The 13,010-nt window shown below is 33.1% G+C and overlaps 1 protein-coding gene across 1 annotated transcript in view; it reads left to right on the top strand.

Annotated features, from left to right (window-relative positions):
* Positions 1–13,010, top strand: part of rsh (Rap GTPase activating protein radish) — a 212,330-nt gene that overhangs the window by 18,453 nt on the left and 180,867 nt on the right. The window contains exons 2-3 of the mRNA XM_088268421.1: positions 8,166–8,374; positions 10,944–12,656. Of these exons, the coding sequence (XP_088124547.1) occupies positions 8,166–8,374; positions 10,944–12,656 (1,922 nt within the window). The remainder of the gene's footprint in view (positions 1–8,165; positions 8,375–10,943; positions 12,657–13,010) is intronic.

Genomic DNA, 13,010 nt, shown 5'->3' with positions numbered 1-13,010 from the left:
AAAACTGTTTAATATATTATATAAATCATTAAAAAAAAAACAAATATGAATTTTATAATATAAACTACTTTGTTTTTAACCATTTTTTTATTGGTACACTTTTTCTCCAACCGCCCACACCTAACTATGAGTATTTCAATGTTTCAGAATTAGTACATGTTAAACCCTGATGATGACAAGGTTCTTGTCGAAACCGGTTGGGGAAAAAAAAAAACAAAAAAAAGTGGTTAAAACCAAAGTTTTTTATTTTGTAAAGTTTATAAAATGTGCCACAAAGTATCTGTGAAAAACATAAAAAAATATATTTTTTAAATATTTTTAATTTATCATAGTATATCAACGATACAAATTTATTTGTAGTTAACGTGTTGAATTTATAAAAAAAACTATTAAACCATTTGTATTATACACGTGTAATTCAGTACTTATTCCAAGCTGCGAGTAAGTCAGATATTTTATTTGTCGTAAAACAAGGTATTGTTTTAATTTTACGCCTTTTGTGCGATGAAATTACCTGAAATTTACACCGTTATCTTTAAAGCAAGGCGGGAATCATGAAATGAATATCAATTACTTGTATCAAAGAAAATCCTTGTTATTGAGAACTTTATTCAGTAAAAGTGAAAGCTTTGATCATGGGAAAAATGAAAGATAATCCGTTTCTGAATTATGAGCTTTGAGATTGGTTTATGTTGAGGCTTTTATATTTACTTTTAATTTAAATATTTTCCAGATTTATCTTTGTGAATGATAATAATAATAAAATGAGAAACTCGCTGAAAACTTTGGCAAATCTTATTATGAATTTCATAGATAATCTAATTTAATTTTTGATTACGCATTTTTATCGATTGTTGCGCGGTATGAACGATAATCCTGAAATTATCCGGAGTATTGGTCTGTATGTTCCCGATAGTTACCTAAGACAGCGTCGGCAAAGATTGTTTCACATTCCTATATACAGGACCAACCTACCGATGGTTATGCCTGTGGGAAGAGCTACCGCTATATTGAACAATATCCCATTGGATATTGATCTGTTCCATGTGTCTGAAGGAGTTCTCCGAAGTGGGATTCTTCTACACCTTTAGCAATAGTATTCTTGCTTTTCAAAAAGAAAAACTAAATTTTCAATATTTTTACAATACCAAAAATCAAAATAAAATATAAATATAAGCTATTAATAAAAAAAGGTATTTTAAATTGCTTTTTTAATCCATGTACCTCGTCTTATTTCCAGTAGAATTGCAAATATTTCTGATAACCGTAGTACGTTTTGACCGTTTGTAAATTACGGGCTTTAAATTTTGTACTAAACGAAAACAAATTGTAATTTAACGAACACAAACCCCTATTTTGTGAGCAAAGCCTTTTTCGTAATAAATCCAGAAATACACTACTGTTGAGCTCGGCTATATCCCTCTACAGCTCATAGTAACTTTATAACGCTTTAACATAAAGTCGGTTATAAATTCAGTCATGGGTTTCATTTGCCGAATGCAAACAAAAACATCATGAAATGTTTACAATTTATAATTAGAACTAAGTACAATAGTTAATTTCAAAAACCGTCAAACATTTAAACTATAATAAAAGTTTTTTTTTTTTTTTATCATCTTCTTCTTCTTCTTTTTTATGTAGGCCTTGTGGCCTGTTTTTAAGGGAGATTAGCCTCCTGCGATATCAATTCTCAGCGGTCAATCCATCTCTTTGGTGGTCTTTCTTGAGTTTGGCCGTGCAGTGCAATATGAGGAAGTCTGGATGGTTCCATGGTCTCTCATATTGTCGCTTTTGATCTCAAATTGACATTTGGTGTAGAAAACCACGATTTGTCATAAAGTATTTGGATACACTCACAAATGTTACAAACAATTTATTATAATAAATATTTTTTAATGATTTTTCAACAAATATAAAGAAAAATATATACTTTTTTTCATGAATGTTTTTTGCAGATACTTTGTGGCACATTTTATAAACTTTATAAAATCAAACAATTTTGTTTTAACCACTTTTTTATCCAACCGGTTTCGACAAGAACCTTGTCATCATCGGGGTTTATGTAGTAAATTCTATACATAATTTATATTTGAAGCACAAACTTTGTTATTCTCCATTTTATAATCAAAATGTAACTTTGTTTTAAAACCACTATAATTAGTAATTTTAAAACAAATTTATAGTGATTTTAAAACAAAGTTATATTTTTATTGTAAAAAATGTATATGCCTAGGCATTTACTAGTATATTTTCAACCTTGTTTTGCCAATTCTATTCTTCACTTCGATATATAATGGTATCATCAAAGTAAATTGTTATTATTAGCCATACTTTAAGCTACATTAATCCCTAAAATCCCTAAGTACTCTCTTATGGTAGAGAAAGTCCAAAAGAAGTTTTTGAGGTATCTCTACATGAGAGAGTACGGCTATTATCCTTGGCTCTACCCGACCCAGTTTCTCCAGGGTATGCTTGGCTACAATAGTTTAGAGACTAGAAGGAATGTGTATTTGATTACGCATTTTTATCGATTGTTGTGCGGTATGATCGATAATCCTGAAATTATCCAGAGCATTGGTCTGTATGTTCCCGATAGTTACCTAAGACAGCGTCGGCATAGATTGTTTCACATTCCTATACACAGGACCAACCTGCCGATGGTTATGCCTGTAGGAAGAGCTACCGCTATGTTGAACAATATCATATTGGATATTGATCTGTTCCATGTGTCCGAAGGAGTTTTCCGAAGCGGGATTCTTCTACACCTTTAAGTCTTATTGCTTACTTTTATTATAATATATACGCCTTGAATATTGTTTGTAATGTATATATTATTTTTTTATTAAATAAATTGAAAATTGAAATTGAAATTGAAAATTGGCAAGGTTTTAACAGACAAAAGTAGATATTTTATAAATGTTTCGTAATCTATTATGATACTTGTGCATTCAGCATTATTATGTTTTGTATTGCATTCAGCATTATTGTGTGAATTGCATTCAGCAGTATTAACTAACATGTATTACAAAAGAAACTGGTGTTTTCACCAGATCAAAAGTTGTCATTTTCCTAAGTTTAGCGGTAAATATCGGTAGGTACCTATAGTTCCGAATTTGTTAAATTTTGGTAAATAATATCTTATTTTACCTACCGAAGTAACCGATAAATTGTTAAATAGAGCCTTCTCATCCCTCAACCCTTTGGACTCAATATCAGCCATTAGAGCAGTCAGACGACCCCTATTCCTAATTACATACAACCCTTTGGAATACATAACACATGCCGGTGTCGGCGATGATGTGTTTTAGAGTACAAATCCATGTCATAATCATATGAGCGGTGAATTTATTATGTACAAAAAATACATATAGGCAGTATATACAATACAAACACACTTATTGTACATAGTATATCTGAATGACATACATGTATTAGGAAACGATATTCAAATTCAACAATCGAAACAATATATTATTATATTATAATTTTTTTGACATCTCATTAAAGATGAAGAAGAATATGGAAGTCTGGGCATTTACGGGGCTGACGACCGTCATAGGCTGGTTTAAGTTATCAATTTACACACGTGTAACATTCACCAACTCTACACATTATTGACAACCACACTACTCAAATTCTTGGAAGTTCTACACATATTTGAACCAATTTAGAAATCTTGTCCTTGAATCACTAGAACATCACTAGAGACATCTATTGGTGAGATGAAAAGAATTGGAGTAGTGTGGTTGACAATAATGGGTAGAATTGGTGAATGTGTAAAGTGAAAACTTAAACCAGCCTATGACGTTCGTCAGCCCCGTAAATGCCCAGACTTCCATATTCTTCTTTTTCTTTGATGAAATGTGAGAAATAAATGAATAATAACTCTAACAAAATATTTGGACACACTCAAAATGTTGTAAATAAATTAACTGGTCAAATTATAAGATAAAATAATACAAATTTCTTCTGGTTCTGGCGTTTCTCATGTATGTGATTATAATCCAGGATTCGGACCACACATACTAATATAAGAGTATATTATTAGATTAAAACCAAACATTTTTAGCTTTTCCACTTTATTTTTATTTGACCAGTGACTGGGTTTCGTCGTTACCGTCATCATCAGACTGGATCATCAGACACCATCAAACCCGGTCGCTGGTCGAATAAAAATAAAGTGGAAAAGCTAAAAATATTGGTTTTAATCTAATAATATATTTAAATGCAATTCCATCACGAAGTGTCAGTGGATAATATAAATCTATTAATATAAGAGTTTCTGCTCAATAAAAATCTTCTTTTCATTACTGCAAAAAGTACGTATGTAAATTACCCCACAAAAACAATTCTACTGTAATAGTTTTTTTTACAAAGGAATGAAATCAAGTAAGAATGGTCAATATTTTGTCAAAAGAATAGAGATTGGATTTTTTAAATGGTGTAAGTTTCCTCGTGATAGCAAAATCAAGACTTTTTTATAGATTTTATTCAAAGGATTCTGTAATTCAATGACATTTTGTGTATTTTTTTCACATTTCGTTTTTAAGCGTTTTATAAGTGGAAATTATTTTACGATTAAACGAATTTGTGGAAATTTCAAATTTTGTTTTGTAAGAAAATCATCGAAACTCTTGCAATTTTTTAAATCATTATATTTCAAATGGTAGTTCTTACGACAAAAAACTATAGCGCCTATTGGTAAACGAAATTTCTGAAAGTTAAAGTTAATTCAATTCTAAATTTGTGCTTTTCAAACAAGAAAAACATCTGAAACTAAACACGACTTATTGAATACTATTGACGAACACAACCAAAAATAGGTAAAATAGATTTTTTAAATATTTATTAATGCTAGTTGTACTTGACCACACATTGCTGTGGCTCAGTGTGGTTAAATGAAATATAAATAAAATAGAAAGCACACATTTCTTATATGTTTATTTTCATAATGTTTGTGAAGCAATGAAAATGGTAGAAATCTATGCATCAATGCAATAAAAAACATTGAAACTGTCAAGAAGCAAGCGGTTCACCACGAGCATTTTTTTATATTGTGTGTTTTGCTGTTACGTTTAACAGATGGCGCTGCCATAACGGAAAAATGATTTTTAAAAAAAAACACATTTTTCCTTTTCAAAAGTAAAAACACAACCTCAGGTAGAAGAGATTTAAGATTTTGAACAAAAGAACATTTACGTTTTTATCTGTGTATTTAAATGAAACGTTTTGTTAATATTTCAAAGCGATCGGTAATACTTGATAAACACAATTGATATACCCATGGCAATTGGCTTTTCATTATCAATCAGAAATTCATATAGATACATCAGCTTATACTAAACTAACCTACTAACTAAACGGCCAACTGTACTGCTCAAATAACCATCGATAACGGAAAATGAGCAATGACAGTTTCTGTGACTAATCGCCATTCCACCCGGACCCCGTGACGTCATTAGTTGCCGTCATATTCAAAGGATATAGGAAACCGCAACATGGGGAAATCGGAAGCGACGCTCATACGCCTATTAATCTTATTGTGTTTACGTCTTTTTGTCCTGTCAATCAATGAATGTGAATATTGATTTCGCAACAAAGATTTAGAAGAATATGGAGTAGTACTAACACGACTTACGACCTGAAATAGACTGACATTTTAATGACCTGATGATGAAATGATTATTTCGAAACCGGTAGTCACGAATAAGTGTTTCTTTATGATATTATCCTAGACAAAGTCGAGGTATTTAAAGGGTTTATAATCTCATATTACATCATATCTCAATTTACACATATCGCTTACTCCTTTCAAGAACGTCATAAATCAAAAAACTTAATTTCTCAGGAGAACGTTTTTAAAGTTTTAAAATATAATACAATATATCAAAAATAAATATCAAGCCACGTATCGAGCTTTTTACTGTGCAACAGATCTTTTTAGGTAAAACCTGAAGGTTTTTTCTCCATTTGAAAAATATTTAGTATATTTAAAAAAATTATTAAACAATACCTTTTCTTCAAAATGCAAAAACAACACTTTCTGCCCTGTAGCAGGTAAATATTAGGTTAAAAATATGCCGCTTTTGCTGGGATATAGTACATTTTCTGGGCATTCCGAAAACATGCACAACTGAAAATTGACAATTTTTTATTTATGACGTTCTTGAAAGGAGTGAGCGATATGTAACATTCACCATTATTACCATGATTGACAACTACACTACTCAAATTTTAGAAGTTGTACTTACGATTAAATTGACACCTTATATATATAAATATATAAATATATATATATATATATATATATATATATATATATATATATATATATATATATATATATATATATATATATATATATATATATATATATATATATATATATATATATATATATATATATATATATATATATATATATATATATATATATGTATATATATATGTATATATATATATATATATATATATATATATATATATATATATATATATATATATATACTTAACTTTCAAAAAAATATCCAGTATGGAAATTCAATACCTTTTTTTAGTCGCTGAAAGATGTCCTAAAAAAATACATCAAATTAAAAGTTAAAAGCAGATTTCTTTCATTATAACAGTTTAAATTTTTGTTCACTAAAGTAGGGTAAGCACTGATAATATGTATATATATATATATATATATATATATATATATATATATATATATATATATATATATATATATATATATATAAATATATAAATATATACATATATATATATATATATATATATATAAATCTTGAAAGGAGTGAGCGATATGTAACATTCACCATTATTACCATGATTGACAACTACACTACTCAAATTTTAGAAGTTGTACTTACGATTAAATTGACACCTTATATATATAAATATATAAATATATATATATATATATTTATATATATATATATATATATATATATATATTTATATATATATATAAATATATATATAAATATATATATATGTATATATATATATATATATATGTATATATATATATATATATATATATATATATATATATATATATATATATATATATATATAATACTTAACTTTCAAAAAAATATCCAGTATGGAAATTCAATACCTTTTTTTAGTCGCTGAAAGATGTCCTAAAAAAATACATCAAATTAAAAGTTAAAAGCAGATTTCTTTCATTATAACAGTTTAAATTTTTGTTCACTAAAGTAGGGTAAGCACTGATAATATGTATATATATATATATATATATATATATATATATATATATATATATATATATATATATATATATATATAAATATAAATATATAAATATATACATATATATATATATATATATATATATATATATATATATATATATATATATATATATATATATATATATATATATATATATATATATATATATATATATATATATATATATATATATATATATATATAATACTTAACTTTCAAAAAAATATCCAGTATGGAAATTCAATACCTATTTTTAGTCGCTGAAAGATGTCCTAAATAAATACATCAAATTTAAAGTTAAAAGCAGATTTCCTTCATTATAACAGTTTAAATTTTCGTTCACTAAAGTAGGGTAAGCACTGGTAATATGTATAAATATTATGCACGTCACTGCATGTATTGCATGTTATGTTGATCGAGTAGAGTTAATTGACTTGTTCATGATATCTCATATCGCTCACTCCTTTCAAGAACGTCATAAATCAAAAAACTTGATTCTTCAGGAGAACGTTTTTAAAGTTTAAAAATATAACACAATGTATTAAAAATAACTATCAAGCCACTTATTGATCTTTTAACTTTGCAACAGATCCTTTTAGGTAAAACCTGAAGGTTTTTCCTCTTTTTGAAAAATATTTAGTATATTTAAAAAATAATTAAACAATACATTTTCTTCAAAATGCAAAAAGAACACTTTCTGCCCTGTAGCGGGTAAATATTAAGTAAAAAATATGCCGCTTTTGCTGGGATATAGTTCATTTTCTGGGCATTCCGACATAACCGATTTTTTATTTATGATGTACTTTAAAGGAGTGAGCGATATGTTCTGACAGTATACATATATTGCCCACGATTTTTCTTAATCAAAGATTGCATTACTAAACCGTGTGTGTTTCCACCAGGACGATGACGGCAATATGCTTCGTGTGCAACCTGCCGATCCTGTCCCACCAGGTGGGGCTGGTGTGGTCGGGCGGCAACGGCTGGGACGACATGGTCCGCGAGCAGCTGGAGGAGAGCACTCTCCGGCAGCGCCTCGGCGGCCGGCGCGACTCCTCCGCGCAGGTCTGCTGCGTGTCCCCACCGGAGAACTCGTCCCCGCCGAGATCAGGTGAGTCTCTTCAAAGCTTCTTAAAGCTCCAACGACATTCCCAAATCTAGTATAGAAGCTCTTGGTTTCTATTCGGACCTATCCATGCAAAATGCTATACATCGGTATGCTGTCAATCATATAAAGTTTTTTCAGGATTTTGAAAGCACCACATTCTTCAGTCTGGTATAGAAGCTCTTGGTTTCCATTCGGACCTATCTATACAAAATGCTATGAATCGGTATTTAATCAATAAAACAAAGTTTTTCGTAATCAAAGATATATAAAAATCATTACTTATGCTTTTAAACATTTTATCATTATCAGCGGGGCATGTAAGTCAATACTTACTAGTCCCCCTTTGTAGTGTGATGGTTAGGACATTTAGCTACCGCGCTGAAGGTCCCGGGTTCGATACCCGTGGGGGATGAAACTAAATATCAGTGATTTTTAAATCTTATATTTATTTGATATTACCCTGGTACATGAAGCGCAGAAGTGATCACCTTGCCGTCATATAAGTAACTATCAACATAACACTGAGTTTATATGATGCAGTGTCCTATGCATTCATAAAATGAATGAAATGAATACTTTAAATGTACCTAGTACTGACAGCGGGGTATGCAAGTCAATACTAACTAGTGTGTACAATACAAGGTAGAAAGATAAGTCCTGCTTTTAAAATACTAGTCCTGGATGGTACTACATAAATTTAAGAGTGAAAAAACACATATTATTAATTTGAGCCCCCTTGGAATCGAACTCGAGACCTCCAACGTGGTAGTCCAACACTCTTACCATTATGTAATGGCACGGAGGTAGTCAAGACGACATATTTGAATAGTTTTAATAGCTCTTTAGAAAAGTTCACAGAAACGTAGCTATGAAGGTACTTTAAGTTGCCCGTTAAACTTTCTAACCTAATAAATATTTATTCGACAGCAAGTAGACAACAAGTTTAAGGATATCCTTTTTTCTTCTAACTCAGTATTCCTTGAAGTGTGTGCCGCGGTACCCTGGTGTACTGTGGTGATTAGTTGCCGTGGAAAAAATACTGATGAGTAGCCGTGGAAAAAATACTGATCGAACATTAAAACTGAAATTTTCTGAAACAGAGTTGCACATTTTTGGCTGCATATAAAAAAATAAATATCCACTGCTTTCAAAGCCTGCTATTGCAAGTATTTTACCATTGGTCACGACTTGTGTGAATTAGAATTTTCCACCCTGACTTCTATTAAATAAATAAAAAGAACGCCGACGATTAAAGAAGAGATCAGAGCAGCTTTATCAACAATTGCTCAACAAATTATTCTTTTTTTGACTTCTCATCAAAGATGAAGAAGAATATGGAAGTCTGGGTATTTACAGGGCTGACGACCGTCATAGACTTGTTTTAGTGATAACTTTACACACGTGTAACATTCACCAATTCTACCCATCATTGACAACCACACCATTCAAATTCTTGGAAGTTCCATATATATATGAACAAATTTAGAAACATTGTTTTTTAATTACTAGAACTTCTAGAAATCTATTGTGAGATGAAAACAAGCTATTTATTTATCAGAAACTCTTTTATTAGTATGTGAGGTCCGATTACTGGATTATAATCACATACATAGATTGTCAAAAAAATATTATGAAAAATAACTTTTATAATTGAGATAATCCAGATGCGCAAACAAGTGTTTGGACACACTCAAATTGGTCAACCCGGAAATAGGCTCACATTTCGCATTAAACAAAATGTGTTTTTGCTAAAAATTTAAAAATAAAATCGTGTCAAATTAACTTTAATAATAAATTAATATGAAAAAAACTTTTTTATTTATTTGGTGTACCTCTGAAATTTCTTGATTTGGTAGGTGTACCTTGATCAAAAAAAGTTTGAGGAGCACTGCTCTAACTATCCCTTGTGTAGCATTACATCCCTTGTCTCCAGGATTATCTTGGACCCTGGAAAGACGATCTCGGGAATGATAAACTTTTATGCACTTTTCGAATTGTTATGTGCGCAGTGTAAAGTAAAAATTAAAAAAAGTTTCAAAGATATTTACAACATATGAGTGTGTCCAAATACTTGTTCACAAATCTGGATTATCTCCAATTATAAGAGTTAATATTTATTGTATTTTATGACATCTCAAAAAGGTGAATTACAAGCTAAAATAATAGAATGAAAAGGATATTTTCCGGCGTTTTTTTGTATTTGATTTTAATCCAGGATTCGGACCTCACATACAAATAAAATAGTTTCTGCCTAATAAAAAGGCTTCTTTCATCTCACCAATAGATGTCTCTATTGAAATTGTTGTGACTCAAGTACAATTTTTCGAAATTAGATCGTATATCATGTATATATGGTAGAACTTGTCTATTATGGGTAGAATTGTTGAATATTACACACGTATTTAAACTGATTACTTTAACCAGCCTTTGACGGTCGTAAGCACCGTAAATGCCCAGACTTCTATATTCTTCTTCATCTTTGTTGAGATGTCAAAAAAGAATATCATAAAAATATAGTTTTAATAATGTAATATTATTATAAAGTATATTTTTTAATTACTATTATTTTCAGGCACACAGCGAAGACGTCGTTCGTCCCTCGCACAGCTGACAGACATCCTGCGGGAGTGGGGAGGGGGGCCCAAGGCGAAGGCAAGCAAAGCGCCCTTATGCCGCCGAGAGACTTTAGCGGACCTGGCGCGCTCTCTACCCTGGGGCCGCCAGACTACCACCGAGCAGCCCCCCACCCCCACCCCTCCGACGACTGCCACGACCAACATCAGCATGCTCAGGAAGCGCAGAGAGTCAAGTGCCGACTCCGGCATCAAGTCCATGACTTCGAAATCCCGAAGAGACTCCCAGCAAACTCAAATATCCGAGTTTCGGTCTGACATCGCCAAACTTTGGTCGAGGAGAGAAAGCACGACCATCATTATTGGCAAAGATCCAAAAGAAAGAGAAAAGGATAGGGAGAAGGAAAGGGATAAGTGTAGAAGAGGATCGGGGGATTCGTCCCGAAGCGGGAGACGGGATTCGAGGAGAGGAAGTAGCGATAGCTACAAAAGCGGGAGGAGAGATTCAACCACAACGCCGCCTCCTCCAAAGATCGTTGCGGGACAAAAGAAAAGGCGTGACTCTAGAACTGTTGGCGATATGCAGTATTTTAGAGAACGTTCCGCTTTAGACTCTATTTCTCCGGCTGCCGGGCAAAATGGTGCCTTAAGCCCTACTCCACCACCATCGTTTACAATTCAACAAGCGCCAGGGCCCTCTAGTTCAATGCGATCCGCAGGACCGTCGATATCTCTGCATCCTCATTCTGGGCTTTCAGTTACCCTTCAACCGAGTAGCGGCCCTTCGCTCACGATACAACCTGCAATCACACCGAATATAACAGTGGTTACTGTCCACACAGCTCCCGGAAAGCCAGCGACAAGTGATAGCAGTTGTCAAGCTCTACCTCCTCCGACAATAATCATGTCTAGTGTGACGCCACCTCCGACTTCTCCGACAGCCCCGTCGACGCAAGCCACGACGCCGACAAGAAGTCACCCGTTACTGTCTAGCAGAAGAGATTCGACCACGCAGTGTGGCCACAGACTGACTCGTAGAGACTCTCGCTCCCACGCTAGTCCCGATCGCTCTAGCAAAATGAGTAGGCTGCAAAGGCAAGCCACAACGTATGATGAAAGCTGCCTGCCGCCTGGTCCTTGGGGTAGACGCGGTAGTCAACCGACGTTGAGTCCCGACGTGGACGAGTCCGGTAGAAAGGCTAGACGAGATAGTTTAAGTCCGGATTCCGCATCTCGTAGCAGACGAGACTCCAGAACGCATTTGAGTCCGGATAGAAGTACAGAAAGAGATTTAAGCCCGGTCGCTCGTAATAGACGAGGGCGCCTCAGGAGACAGTCGACATCGATAGCCGGTGGTAACCGAACTCCCATTCCCGGCCAGCCTAGATCTCCCGAGTCTAGCAGCTGCAACTCCAGCCGGGATCCAAGTCCTTGCAACAGGGCTGTTCCACCTCCTCCTCCCCAAGAGCACCGTCCCGCCATCAGGCGGCAGTCGACTACCGAGGAGATTCTCATCGCCAGGGGATTCCGGAGGCAAAGTACCACCGAGGAAATGATCAGATGCAGAAATTTTAGAAGGCAGAGCTCCCAAAGTGATGACAGTGGCAGATATAGAGGAAGAAGAGATTCTAGTGCTCAGATAACGGATGGAACTATCGGCACCATGACTGTCGAGACTACTAGCACTTTTTTCGACTCCAGCACTCAGACCGGTAAGTTAACATATTTTTTACAGCAACAATTTGATTGGCTATTCTACCGATTGATGAAAAAAATATAGGGACCCTATGTTCGTACTTAAATAATACGTCACTGAAAAGCTCACGCTAGATCCTTCTATCATTATCAACGTTACTTAAGCCATGCCTTTTAATAATATTATCTTTTTGTGGCATCCATAAATTATTCACTATTCCTCAGGATGTCTTGCGATGAAGATCCATGGCGATTGCCTGGTTCGCGATATGATCAGGTACTCTGCGTCCTATGTGCCCATACCATCTCAACTGCTTTTCTTCTACCTTACTATTAAAACATGTTACACCCAGGCTTCCACGAATGCGTGA

Source organism: Brachycentrus maculatus, unplaced genomic scaffold (assembly GCF_059751285.1).
Source record: "Brachycentrus maculatus isolate JH-2025_06_01 unplaced genomic scaffold, ASM5975128v1 h1tg000323l, whole genome shotgun sequence".
NCBI classification, from domain to species: domain Eukaryota; kingdom Metazoa; phylum Arthropoda; class Insecta; order Trichoptera; family Brachycentridae; genus Brachycentrus; species Brachycentrus maculatus.
This window is presented reverse-complemented; position numbering and strand designations above follow the sequence as displayed.